This window comes from Penicillium samsonianum, assembly GCF_028829775.1.
Source record: "Penicillium samsonianum strain IBT 33392 chromosome Unknown utg000006l_segment0_segment0, whole genome shotgun sequence".
In the NCBI taxonomy this organism is placed as follows: Eukaryota; Fungi; Ascomycota; class Eurotiomycetes; order Eurotiales; family Aspergillaceae; genus Penicillium; species Penicillium samsonianum.
The window spans coordinates 890,001-903,531 of NW_026643264.1; the positions used below are offsets into that span (position 1 = coordinate 890,001).

The following is a 13,531-nucleotide window of genomic DNA, read 5'->3' on the forward strand; positions in this document are numbered from 1 at the left end:
GATTCAAAATCCCAAGTCTACCGTCACGTAAGGTCACTCCTTCAGGTCGGCAACGGTATATATGGTCTTGTCTCCGGATGCGTGTTGCAGACGGTTGACAAAATCCAATAGTTTGTGTTCAAGAGTTCCGTCAGCGTCCGCAAGACCTGCCGTAACCAAGATGGCTTCTCTATAAAGCTTGAGCCAGTGAAGATACGGCATCTTTTTCATCCACGTATTCAAACAATCTCTGATTTGTGCCTTCATTTCTGTCTTGAATGCTCTGCAGATGGCAATGTAGACAACGACTGAACCTGTGCACGAGTCAAGAATTTGCGTAATGGTGTCACCGTTGACTGCTTGGGAGAATTCGTTCAATTCTTGCACGATATTGGAAGTCACATTAGATTGTGGGACTGTTGTCTGCGACAATGTCGTGGAGAGCGAGATTGGTTCTGAAGCTAGCAAAATCTCCAATTCAGATCGACTTCTGCCCTTGAGCTGTTCAATTTGTTGTAAAAAGGGCCTGTAGCCTGCGTAATGGAATCCCCGTTTGCAGATTTCAAGGCTGGTATGAAGACCTCTCTGCTGACAGCGCGCGAATTCGGCAACAACAGGGTTTGAGCTATGCGCCATAGAGTCAAGGATATTCTTCATGACCGTCAGGTCATTACTAAGATCAAGGACTTCGTGCTGGTTTAGATGGAAAAACCTGCCATTGTAAGACTAAGTCACAAGCGTCGTCAAGTTAGAAGAACTTACGCAACCGCAAAAGTCTTCCGGTAGAGTCGGAACAGAGGCGCAAATACGTCATCGATGTCCCCTCCTGAAATCCGCTGCCATTCTTTGAGATGTTGAAATTCCGTGTGAACAAGAGAAATTTCTTTTCTTGTGATATCTGAGGGATGCGTGAGAATGCCTTCTGCATGCTGATCAATGTAGGCGATGTCGCATGTAATTGGTGTCTTAGAAATGGGATCGTTCAATTCCATATCGAACAGAAACACAGGCAACTCGTTCGTTCTTCCTAGAAAATGACCATTGCGTACACTGCTAGCTAGAACAGAACAGTGGATACGGCGGAAATGTACAGTATCATCCTAACAATGTGTATGGATCAGTTAAGACGCTAGAAAACTATGTGCTGGGGTGTTGACTAAATCAGGAGCGCATACAAGGTCAACCTCTACCATCTTGCTCTCAAGCAACAGTTTCGTGAGTCATTCTGCATTTTTCGGAGCCCAGGATAGAGATGTTCGACGGCACCTGTCCGTTACAGTATATTTCGAAAACGAGCTTTCCCTCAAAATACTCACGGCCCGTGCATTTGAACCCAGATTCGTGGCTAAGAAGACATATTACGTTATGGCTAGTCCTAATGTAGATCAAAATTCCTTTCGGAGACACCCTGAGAGGAATATTGTGAGCGTAATTGGAGGAAGTTGTTTTCGAAATATACTATAAGTTTGCATCTACTCCATTTTTTTGAACCAGCAATTTGACCACCTCCTCGCGTCCATTTTTAGCAGCCCAACTTAAGGGTGTGCGACCATTGCAGTCCGGAAAGTTGAAGTCAACCTCTTGTACTTGAAGGATTTGACTCACCACTGCATCGTGCCCGTTCTCTGCTGCCCAGGATAAGGGTGTGCGGTGGTAGCAATTGGTGAGATTCACCTTAATCTCTTTGCGTTGAAGCAATTGCTCCACTATTTTGTCCATCCCATTCTTTGCGGCCCACGAAAGCGGTGTTCCGCAATAGCAATCCATTGAGTTGATATCAACCTTGTCGTTTCGAAGGAGGAGTTTAGTTACCGCGTCATGTTTATTGGCAATAGACCAGGACAGTGGTGACAAAGCATCGTCGGCCTTTAAATTCACATCCACCTCTACCCTTTGGAGTAAACGCTCCACCACTGTAACATTACCATCCCTTGCAGCCCAAGACAGGGGTGTCCGGTGATACCAGTCAGTTAGGTTCACATCAACTTCCTCATTTTGAAGGAGGAGTTGAACTACTCCGTCATGCTTTCTGGCAACAGCCCAGGAGAGTGGTGACAAAGCTTCATTGGTCTTTAAGTTCACATCGACTCCGTTCGAAAGCAGACACTTTACTACCTCCTCTTGTCCATTCTCTGCAGCCCACGACAGCGCAGTTCTTTTCATCTGCTTGTCCACCACATTGACGTCAGCCCCATATTGAATACATAAGATGGCTGTGCCGAAATTGCCGCTTTGGGCAGCGTATATAAGTGCGCGGCTTTCTAAACTTTTGACATCCCGTTGATATAAATATTGGTTGAAGGATTGATAGAATAGGTGGCAGGTTTGACATATGGAGTTAATATCAGGCTTTGAAGTTATATGTTCTGCCAGAATTAAAAGCAGCTCTGGTGGTAGTTTGTTTAAAGCCATGTTATAATTTGACGCGATGCGGAGAAGGTGATTGAGAATAATTATAAAAGCTTTAGCGGTAAGCTGAGTGCTAAGTAGTTGTACAGAATAGTGTTCTTATGTGGATTAAAAACTCGTACCAGTGGTTCAAATCTACATCTGCTATTCTTAACATTGTAGTCAAAATTAGATTCGTATCACTTTTCCAACTTTGCAAGCATTCTGACCAATCTCTATAATAGGTGCGGAGATGACCTTGGTTTTAGTGGTCGCTGCTGGGTATGATCGATAGGTAATGTGCTTATCCTCATTTCCCTCCAGTTAATTTCAAGGCATCGAGGATATCAACTACGGAAGTAGAGGCCCGCAAACTGTTGACACACTACGCATTTGAACGGGGTAAAGAACAAACACCACTGCCCACACTCCACCGTGTGTAACTCTACCTGGTCCGTTTTACTGCGAGCCTAATGCGCCCGAGCAATGTACCCTTCTATTCTACGTTACCGCAGTATCCCTGAAGATAGTGAACAGACGCAAACCCATCCATCCAAGACCATTGCCAGCATAAATGCTGTTGGTCTTCGAGGAGATCGAGATAGAATCGGATTGAGAGAAGAGGTGCTGGTCATAATATAACACCACAGATGTTGTTCTTTAATCGGCTGCCTCAGAGCATCTCGATCATGTTGAGGCGCAAATAGCAAACTAAAAAAGGGCGGAATCGTGGTGCAATCCACGCTACGGAACATTTCCGAAGACGATAAGTGCTTGTGCAGCGCAAAAGTAACAGTTGATTATATTCTATTGGACTGGTCTATGATGTTACTGTAGATACTAATGGGGGAGATAAACGATCGCCACGCAGCATGTCACTCGTCCTAGAGGCCCGAAATATGTGAAAAGGCTATTGCGAGACTGCATTAGTTCATGTTCGCTAACTCAGTCTACTTCGATCACTACAGTAGAGTTCGAAAACAGTTTACACCTCAGGCACACACACTTTGTTTCTCGGCTCACACCCGAATCCGACTGAGTCTTTATTCGGATAAACGGTATGATAATCTCCACTCACAGGAAAAATTATTTTACAAGATGGCCAAGTAAGGATAAGCCCCGATTCTATTACGGCCCGAGAAACAAAGCGTCAGTACCCCAGAAGTAAAATGTTTTCGAATTCTACTGCATCTCGCCTTCTACATTATTATGTTAAGATGTACCCTTGTTAAATTACTAGACAGCACCACATATTTGAGCCAGGCTTTGGTCTCAGAGGAATAGACGGGATCGAATTCTCGTGCGTATAGGCTCTCGAATTTGTCAGATACAGACCGAAGAAGCCAGAATTGAAGAGTGAAATATTGATGCAGCTAGAGAGCATAGATGCATTATTAAGTGCCCCGATACAACGTAGGGCTCGCCTGAACCTTGACTCAGGACTTAAATAGATCCATGGGAGTATATCCACCCTCCGATGCCATTGACCAAAGCCATTAAGATATAAGCTCCCGTCAGTAGAGATATGTTTGAGAAAACAGCGTTGTAGAGTGAGATGCTGCATAGAGCCAAAGCTCCAAACATTCCAATAACTAAAACTCGTTGTCTCTTTTTTTTGGCCAGGTCACCAGATAAATGACACAGACCAGCCCGGCAAGTGTTGCTCCCAGGACATTGAAATTGCTGTTTTCACTATCAGTAGTCTCTAAAAGCACCATCGATATGGATGTCCCCCATATGTACAGAATAATTCCAATACAGTCCACCAAGAAGTAGAAGACAGGACCTGCTTTCTCGAGTCGAGCTCGTAGTGGCAAAAAGCAGAAGTCCCAAAACAAAAGAGATTGGCTAAAACAGAAACCAAAGCTGTGATCGCATTGCTTGTGGATGAAGAATGCCGGCATATATAGTTAATAAAACAGAGCAGGATGCCACTTCCACATAAATGAAGTTTTAGATCGACAGAGCCGTTGGTATGGAGGGGCTCGTACTTCAATGAACGTCGTAATTTTGAAAAACAATGGCCGGGCTTCATGTCGAAGAATCGACTGCTCTTGATTAACTTTTGGCAACCCAGACAGATGACAAGGTTTTTCGAAGTAGACGGAGCGGACGGAACGTCTTTAAACCTGTCGTAAAAAGGGGCAAAGAAACTATGTCCCCGGGAGACAACATCATTCAAAAATATTGAAATTCTTCAAATTGGACACTATTTTCAAGGAAATTACGAATCTATTTATACTCGGAATCGTGTTAGTCATTAAATAGCACCACGTATTGACACCTGACTTTTACTTGCATGCTGTTCTTCTATTTACAGCCGGAATATGCTCTATTAATAGCTTAACGTGATATTATGGGATTTCAATCCTATCTTGCTATTAAAATTTGTACAATAATGCATATCTGAAAGAGCTTTATACACTTAACAAGAGAGCACAGAGCGAGGATCTACGAGAGATAGACCAAGATCTGTAAAATTGTATTTGCGTGTAGAAGAAAGAACCTAAACTACGGAAGATCTGGGGATATGCACACAAGATGGCTCACATGACCATCTAACAACACTGTACAGTAAGTTAATGCGGTGCGTACCAGAAATTCTGCTTCCTTCGCAAATTATTTTGTAAAATCACGTGGCGATTTCTGTTCCAGGTTGTTGGATCTCATTTGACCTGACAAGGCGAGTCTCTCTTAAGTAAGCGAATGAGAAATGCATGTTAGCTAAAACCTATTTGAGGAAAATCCTCGATCGGGAATTTTATCACGTAAGCTAAATACGGCTTGGCAATCACGAATCATGGCTCGTAAGTAGCTAGAAGGAGCGAACAACACCATTCTAGGATGCAATTGAGGATTCCTTATTTAAATTGAAATTCTGGAATAACTTCTACTTCATGTGCTGGAGCTTTAGGAGTTAAAGGTTAAGTAAATGGTACATACAAGTTTGTCTCCCTTATATATTGATATAGTTACCTTTGGACCTCGTTTCTAGACTGTCAAAACGTAGTTGTTGTTGTACTTGCTTTCGCCTTTTTGGTTTCTTCACGCATAGCTTCTATCCACCTCTGAACATTGTCTAACGCAACACCTGGCTCATGTCGGTGCTGCACAAGGTATGACATTATCTGAGCAGGGCTGAACTCCCCTTCCGGTACTTTACGAGCGAACTCAATGGCGTGTCTTTCAGTTGAAGGGTCGACTTTTGCTTGAGGTGTGCTCTCAGAAGACGGCGCTATCGGCTGATCAAAGATAAAACGATGGAGTTGCATCGCGACATCCCTGTCAGCAAGCTGAAATTCGACCTTCTTATCAACCCGGCCAGGTCGGATAAGCGCTGGGTCTAGCTTCTTGATATGATTCGTGGTCATGATGACAACTCTCGCTTCCTGTGCGGCAACGCCGTCTAGTACGTTCAAAAGCCCGGAAAGAGTTACTCCATTCTTTTCTGCATGCGATTTGGAATCACTATTGGGGCCATCTGCTCCAAGCTCCCGAGAATAAACCGAACCAACAGCATCGATGTCTTCTAGTAAAACCACACAATTGTCTGGGAGCTGTTCAAACAGGGTCTTAAGCGATTGATCGTCTACACTGGGGATGCTAACGGCATATATGTCCATGCCCAGCTCGCCGGCAATTGAGAGACTAAAGCTAGATTTCCCTGTTCCAGGTGGTCCGTGCAAGAGATATCCACGTCGATAGGGAAGACGGCGCTGAGAATACCAATTTCTCGTCTGTGGCTCGAGAAAGTCTTTCATGTCTTTGATAAGGGGGCTCTTTTCACTGTCCTTCAGAATGACAGTTGACAATGGCCTAATATCCTTTGCCTTCTCTTTCCTCCACTGGGAGCTGCAGTGGCCAAATATGGTAATTTTGTTTTCAATATGGTTTAGGTATTCATCCTGACACTCTTTCAAAAGGGCTTTCAAGATATTTGAGGATCTTCCCAAGCAAGTGACCGAGATATTCTCGTATTTGGAGTAACCAGTACCCTCCTCGTTGATCTTGCATAGAAGCGGTTGTTTTTTAAACCAGATGAAAAAACCTGCGTTGTAAGGCAAAAATTGAAGGGGCTTCTTGACTGCCCTGGATCTATCTCCATAGTTTCTTCGGGTGGTATTAACCTTCGCAATGAAGGATCTAGCAGCATCTTCGAGCCCTCTAGATGCGATCCAAGATGTTAACATATCATGGGTTTCACTCGAGGAATGAATATGGACCGTTGAGGCTGCTACAGGTTAGTGTACAGCGACACCATCGCATTTGCGAACTTACTAAAGTAGTTTTGTAGCCATGAAGTCATGTTAACGGCATACGGCCTCATCACGGCGAGGCTGCCGATGAGGTACACGAGGTAAGTAAGGCTTTTTCCTTTAACATTTAAGAGTCGATGTAAAAGTCTAGCCATCTTCGTAAAACCCGGAATGAAGGCATGAATGATATTCAGGTAACCAAGAAGAGACTTTGCACCGGTAGATGTTTTCATTTTATACGTAGTCGGTAATGATATGAGAACGCCGAGAGGGTTTCGCGTCTGATGGGGACAAAAACTTAACCCCGAGGCTTTATGTAGGTAGAAATGGTAGGCCGATGCTCAAAAATCGACCATCCTCTCTCCACCTACAGACCAGGTCCCGTAGCCTTAATTAGAGCAAGCTAATAAAAATTTGTATCAGCCGCAGGCTCACGCTTTCAGGACCTCCAATCTGGATACTGATTTTGATTTGATGGTTTTCTCTGGTTCCGCAAGAGTTTTGAAAGGGGAGTCAGATTATGAACATTAACCAATACTGTCGGCGCTTGTTTGCTTAAAGCCTTACTAATGTCTAATTAGGTATTTCTACAATGTTTATTACATTATTCTAATCTAATCATAATCTTGCTATGTGACATCTTGGCCGATTTTTAGACATTCTAATTTATTTATTACATAGCGGATAAAATTTAGCGTCCTGTATATTACTACAACTGAGTGCTCCATGTTTCGTCCATAATTAAACCATGTTGCCAACTTTTCAAGATAAACCCCTGCCTCTGTTACCATCCCAGAAATCTTGGAAAGCACAAAATTCACTAGAGCGTCTACCGTTAATACAGTAATAAGAGCCTTTACGTGAAGTTGTTATAACCTAGTTCCGGCCAGAACTTCGGGAGCCGAATATTGAACCTAAGATGAATCGGCCTCGCATCTATTTCTGTGCAGGCACTGTTTCTTCGCCACATGATCCACTCATAAAGTTCATATCCAAATTGGTTTCGCTCTTCTAGCCTGCTGATGTACATGCGATTTACCCTAAAATTAAACACGAAGCTGGCTAAGTTTAGTACCACCACCACATTCATAGTTAGTTCGTACTAAAATTAGAGCCTTTGTCCCAGATTTCTTAATTGTATTAAAGCCAAAGGAGTGACCCTTAATATGCCATCTCTATCTTTGTAGACTAATATTCATGTTCGAGATGAAAGAAATCATTGAATATGAACCCCTACGCCAGGCTGCCTGGTTTTCTTTTCCACCGCCGCTATCGTAAAAAATGATAGGAGCCTCGTTCACTCACTTTTTAACCAGGTCAGAGCTAAGAAAGCCATTCCTACTCATCAACAAGCCCACTGGCCAAATGACTATGACAGGTTAGAAGCCGGTTTTAAATCAATCGAGTCCGTACTTGGTTTAGACGGCGACTCTAGCAGTAATATGCCGAAGGTACAAAGTGCCCTCCAAGAAACATGTACCAAGCTCGTGCTTATGTGAGTATGCATAATCTACTCCGTTTAAGTTTCGCAGGCTTAGTTTTTAAATAAGTGCGACCAACTGAATAAACTCCAATTGAATAAACTCATAAAGAAAGATTCCAATCAATCACATAATACCAACGGAGGTGTCCAAGTCAAGCCCTCCACCCAATTTCGATCCTTTCGATCTGTGCCAGCTGCCAGATCTCGAGGGGCATCCTGGAATTGATTGTTAGCTATGGAAAGAGTTGGTAAAAATGTGAGCCCTTTGCAGTTAGAAAGCGGAAGCTACTGTGGCCTATTCCACACTCTTGGGAAGATAGAGTCGGAGACATAAAATAACTGTTTGAGTCGCTGTGGCGGATTTGTTGTGGCGAGAGTATTGCTGGAAAATGTTTGAGCACTGTCGAAGCATAGACTAGCTTTACAGTATCTGGCCTCTGAAAATTGGACCCCTGTTTTGGAAATGTTGCTCAACAAAGCAAATATCTTACATGACTGAATTCATCAAATTTAATTTCCCGTACGAAGTAAATAGCCGAAGAACCCATTATCATCCATCATTTTCCGAGTATCACTAAGCTCGTGTAGGGCCATGCCAGGTGCAGTTCCTTTTTGCAATCCTCTTTACCTAGCCAAGGAGAAAGGAACCGCCAGAGCCTATCAGAGGGTGTTCTTTGTTGACATATAGGCCTAAAGGTTTGAGAGTACTTGCTGCTTGTTTGCAAGAAGTTCGCGGCTACATGCAATCTACCGAGTGCCTGACGAAAAAGACGTAAATAAGCAAATGTAGATGTAACATGTTTGAAATTTCTTGATATGAAACCTAGTGTTCAATAAAAATATGCCTTCAACCATCGGAAGATGTGGTTTCCAGTGGTGATTATTAAACGAATTGACTTACATAAACTTATACGAAGATGTGCAAACAACTAATTCGAAGCCTGATGGCTTGACGCCTTTGAAGTAGGTATCTAGCCCGGACATTATACCTAGTGTGCTCATGTCGGTGCAAAGTATGTTGATTTTGGGCAATTAGTCGACAGTTTGTGGGCTTCTTAACGGACGTGGGATTGCCAGTCGTTTTGTTTTTTTTATTGTTTCGGTTGATGATTGTGTCGGATTATAGGGCATTTTGTCAAATTGACAAAATAAAAAGAGGAGGTAATGAGGGATCATATTGTTTCAATTTTTTAATCCTGTAGACTTAACTTGAGTGTGGTTGGTAGTGGAAGCCATTTTGGGCCAGTTGAGGCGGGGTGACACCATGAAGCACTTGCCCTTGGAACGACAGAGCTCTGGCAGTGATGGTGGAATAGGCGGTGGAGATGAACAATTTCTCCTGGACGGTACGTTGTGGGGTAGGTCGACCGGGTGGAGCGGCGGGGTTCGCGGATTTAGAGGAGGGACATGGAAGGCGAAGTTGGGCGCTGCTGTACTAGGGCAAGATATTACAATTCTGTAATTATACCATTACCTACTATGGTTAATCAGAATACAAGTGAGTTTCTTCGAATTTCTGAGCGCATGTATGAAAATATCTCGTACGAAAACACTGTTTGATAACGGTGATCTATGAGGGTGATTCAGCAGAATTATACAGCTAAATTAGGAAAGGTCGCGGGCGAGGGCGGGCTCTTACCTGCCCTCCGCCCGCCCTCGAGATGTTTTTGGCGAGGCCTATTTACAACCACATACACGGGCGCCACCAAAGTGTAGTGGCTATGGAAAAATAGGGCATAAAATCAATAGATATTCAGCTAGATAGATGATTTTAGTGTATTTGATTTAATGGAGTTTTGGTTGAGATATATGCATTTGAAATTAGTAGGTTGGATTGGCTGATCCACTCGCATGTGAAATACGTTAAGTTGTCGGTCATTGTGACTAAACTGTAGTGATAAATTAGCGCATTCCTTCTTAGCCCCATCCGTGGGATGAAATTCCAATTTTGAACATAATACATTTAAATTTATATTCCTCTAAGTAATATTATCTTTTCCTTAATCTGGAAGGTATATTTTCAGTTGACTTATTTTCAAGCGAAACAAAATTTGCTGCCGCTTCGATAGAAAATATATAGATATTCCTTCGGTAAATATCTTGTGCAAAGCCTCTTCGACGCGGTACACTAGATGAAGGATAGACGAAAGAAAAAGGAATCGATGTGTTTTAATTAAGGCGTAGTGATATCATACGTAGTCACCGATCTAGGCTAGGGACGCATAGTACTAAGGATGAGTTCACTTTTTGAGTTTGCGCGAACAGCTTTCACGAGTACGTGGGCTATTAGTAAACATGATGTTAGTTAGAATTATTTGATTTAGGAACTGACATCTTTATTTTCACAATCAATGCCTGTTTCCACAAGTAACTGTACATCAATCGAGGAAATCAATTAGAGGAAGTCATTTCGGGAAAACCAGATAGGAAAATCAAAAATAAGACAAGAAGGGCGTACTGAAACCACGCCGCCTTGCATCCGGACTTGGCGCTAGTAAATGCTTCGCTCAGAACATAGTCAACTGGACGACAGCTCTTATTTTCTCGGCCCCACTCCAATGGCCGTCTCAGCATGATAGCACTCACGTCGGTCATGCTTCTTGTTTTTCGATGGCGCCCTCTCTAGGAACAGAAACCGTGATATTCCCCGTCATGTGAATATTCACAGCCTTAGATGTCGCCGAAATTGAGACTGATGGGGGTGTGGAGGAACCTGCCGGTAAGATATTGATATTGACTGTTAGAGATGGCGGGTGAGGATTTTCATTCTCGCGGAAGGCTAAGATTTGAAGCAAATGACAAATTTCTTTTATTGATTCCGCGCTGCAGTCCGCTGCTTCTGCCATATCCGCTATAGTTAGTCAGTCTTTTGCTGACTACCATATCATAGATCATTTGCAGTTTCCATGGAGGTAGGATAGATAGTGGTTTTCTGTTTCGAGACGCTGCAGATACTTGGCTCCGGTGTGGCATTTTACCGGACTCGAATAGCGCATTTAACCCTAGAGGGATTGGTAGAGAGGTAGGAGATGAGGGAACTTCGATTTTTGTAGAGCCAAGACCTCCCTATAATTTTATGGGCGATTGGGTCGACTTTATATCTCTTTAGTACAAAACGGGTTTTTGTTTTTCTTTTAACGTAAATTCCACAAGCGAGCTGCGCACCCAAAACGTGTCTATGATTTCGCACTTAGTTAATTCAACCACCCACCATGCCACCAATACGCTCTCGATCTTCTCAAAATTCCATAGAGAAGAATGTAGGGTTTAATTAGCTGTCTACTGAGATTACTTTACCTGATCCGATGGCGAATCGGTTACTCGTGCATTCTAGGTAACTTATGCCTCTATCTAGTCCATAAACAATAAATGTAAATGTACATTAACTACTCCAGCCGTAAAAACGTACTAATTGTCATGTAAAATCTTTGCAAATCTGCGTCCATCATGTTCATGCTTGTAATTCTTGTCTTTTATTTTATGACGGAAATCAAGGTATAGCGAGCGTATTGGTAAAACTCACAATGGTAAGGTTCTCTAACGTGCATCCCTCCGCAACCGCTTCCCGCCCTCACCGCTCGATGTGAGGATGCTTTGGAAGACGCGCAGTGAAAATCCAACATAATACCTGGAAATGCTCTCAAGAAATGGTAAACGAATAATCGATATTTGTGCTATATATTCCTTCCAATTTGATCGAAAGTTATTGCCAGGTTTGAGTATATTTCATCGTGGGAACCCTCCCCCTCGACACCAAGGTTTCCGTGCCGAGAGCTTGTCGCCATATTTGGATCTGGCGGATCAAGGTATCTCCGAAAAAGCAGTAATGTACTGTCTGTCACAGTACATTGATTGTAATATTACGTCATATCTGACTCGTGAAATAAACCGGTATAAGTACCGACGCGCACACGATGAACGCGGATTTACTGAGATTTTTATATGATGATATGTACATGTAACCACTGAAGCAGCTTCTCTATGCTTCCTTTCCTTGGAAGCTGGAGTAGGAAGTAGCATGAGGGGTCTACAACGTATGTGTGACATGTTTGCGATCCAATGGAGTTTCGAGGTCAAGTTTCGCCGTTGTCACAGCCCCGTTTATCCGACTTAGTTTCGATAGTAACTTTTTTGTAGCAAAGAGCAGATGGCCAAATGAAATGAATGTCTGTTGAGTTTGACGAACTGACTACCCAAAATGGTGGATAATTCTCGGTCGTTGAGGGAAGTACCTCTGCAATATTACGGCACGGTTACTCCGCTCGTTACGGTATACGTACGTTTAGCAGGAGATCTTGCAAGATCGCCAGATCTACAGAACAATTCTGGATGGTAATATTGCTATACTATGACGATGACTCATATATGGCAATACAATCATTACGATAACGATAGCCAACTGGTATTGTGGAGGCGTTAACTCAACGAGAGCGACCTCGTGACTTGCATTATTTATGCAATTTGGCTCTGTATTTTAAGTAATTTGATAAAATGTTGATAACACTGGCATATAATAGATTTTTTATACTCCGGCGCCTGCTGCAGGAATAGAGAGGATATCGCGAGCAACACTTGAGAGAATCGGGAATTCATTCTCATAGTCCTTCCAGAACTGTAAAGGATCGACATTTTTCCTTGCTGTAATAGAAGCAGGTATAGTCCCAAGTGGTGACGATCTTTTGCGAGCTTGCGCGATCGCAAAGGCCGCTGAATCCAAGCAATCAGGCCGGCCATACTTTCTTGTAATTAGAAAGGTAGATATGTGGTAATACAGACGTATTGGAACTTGCAATAATCACGAGTCCCTACGCGTTAGGGCTGATATTATCACGTGATATATTGCATCATAAAAACGATCTCCGCCAGGATTCCTTCGGCCCGATGGACTACTCGACCCTGGTCGCTGTAACAAGAGATAAACAAAGCACTGCAGAGAGATTTTGTAGCTGTTTCCACCTTCACGCCTGACACAGGGCTTACTACATGTGGCTCTCAGCTGATCTATGGAACGTTCGTCTATCCCACATCTCCCATCACTTCAGAAGAAAGGAACATACTTACAGATCCAGAACCACGGTTTGTAGACTCGCTCTATGTGAAAGACCCTTGTTAACGACTTTTGATTGTGCTGCTTGCAGTTTCCTGCGCACCAATCAAACATTCTAAATTGAGCCCCTACCCACGATGAGCCTCTACCCGCGACAAAATAACTTCTCAATTCTTTCCGATTGCAAAATATAATTGACTCTAATGCATGTGCCAAGAGGCCTCGTCATCGGTCAAGAGATAGAAGTGATGCGATTCAATTTTCGCTCTACGTTCAAATTGGGCAAGTATTTGTAGGGGGCAAAAGAAGTATGAAAGAGGCCATTGTCTGGGCCTATTCCATAACTAATCGGGTACGTCCATTCACCAAGGGTTATGA

General features: G+C 43.1%; 4 protein-coding genes across 4 annotated transcripts; all 4 read right to left on the minus strand.

The window, feature by feature from the left end:
* Nucleotides 1–33: 33 nt before the first annotated feature.
* Nucleotides 34–971, minus strand: N7471_010482 (uncharacterized protein; the record flags this gene model as incomplete). The annotated part of the gene is made up of 2 exons (XM_057283201.1): nt 34–691; nt 742–971. 2 exons carry the CDS (start codon nt 969–971, stop codon nt 34–36), a joined length of 888 nt encoding a protein of 295 aa, XP_057132180.1.
* A 466-nt stretch (nt 972–1,437) lies between these two features.
* On the minus strand, nt 1,438–2,391 carry N7471_010483 (ankyrin repeat domain-containing protein; the record flags this gene model as incomplete). The annotated part of the gene is made up of 1 exon (XM_057283202.1): nt 1,438–2,391. The coding sequence occupies one exon, from the start codon at nt 2,389–2,391 to the stop codon at nt 1,438–1,440; it is 954 nt and encodes a 317-aa protein (XP_057132181.1).
* Nucleotides 2,392–5,366: 2,975 nt separating this feature from the next.
* N7471_010484 (BCS1 and AAA domain-containing protein) lies at nt 5,367–6,856 on the minus strand (the record flags this gene model as incomplete). The annotated part of the gene is made up of 2 exons (XM_057283203.1): nt 5,367–6,598; nt 6,646–6,856. 2 exons carry the CDS (start codon nt 6,854–6,856, stop codon nt 5,367–5,369), a joined length of 1,443 nt encoding a protein of 480 aa, XP_057132182.1.
* A 3,490-nt stretch (nt 6,857–10,346) lies between these two features.
* Nucleotides 10,347–10,701, minus strand: N7471_010485 (uncharacterized protein; the record flags this gene model as incomplete). The annotated part of the gene is made up of 2 exons (XM_057283204.1): nt 10,347–10,389; nt 10,565–10,701. The coding sequence occupies 2 exons, from the start codon at nt 10,699–10,701 to the stop codon at nt 10,347–10,349; spliced, it is 180 nt and encodes a 59-aa protein (XP_057132183.1).
* Between the last annotated feature and the right edge of the window lie 2,830 nt (nt 10,702–13,531).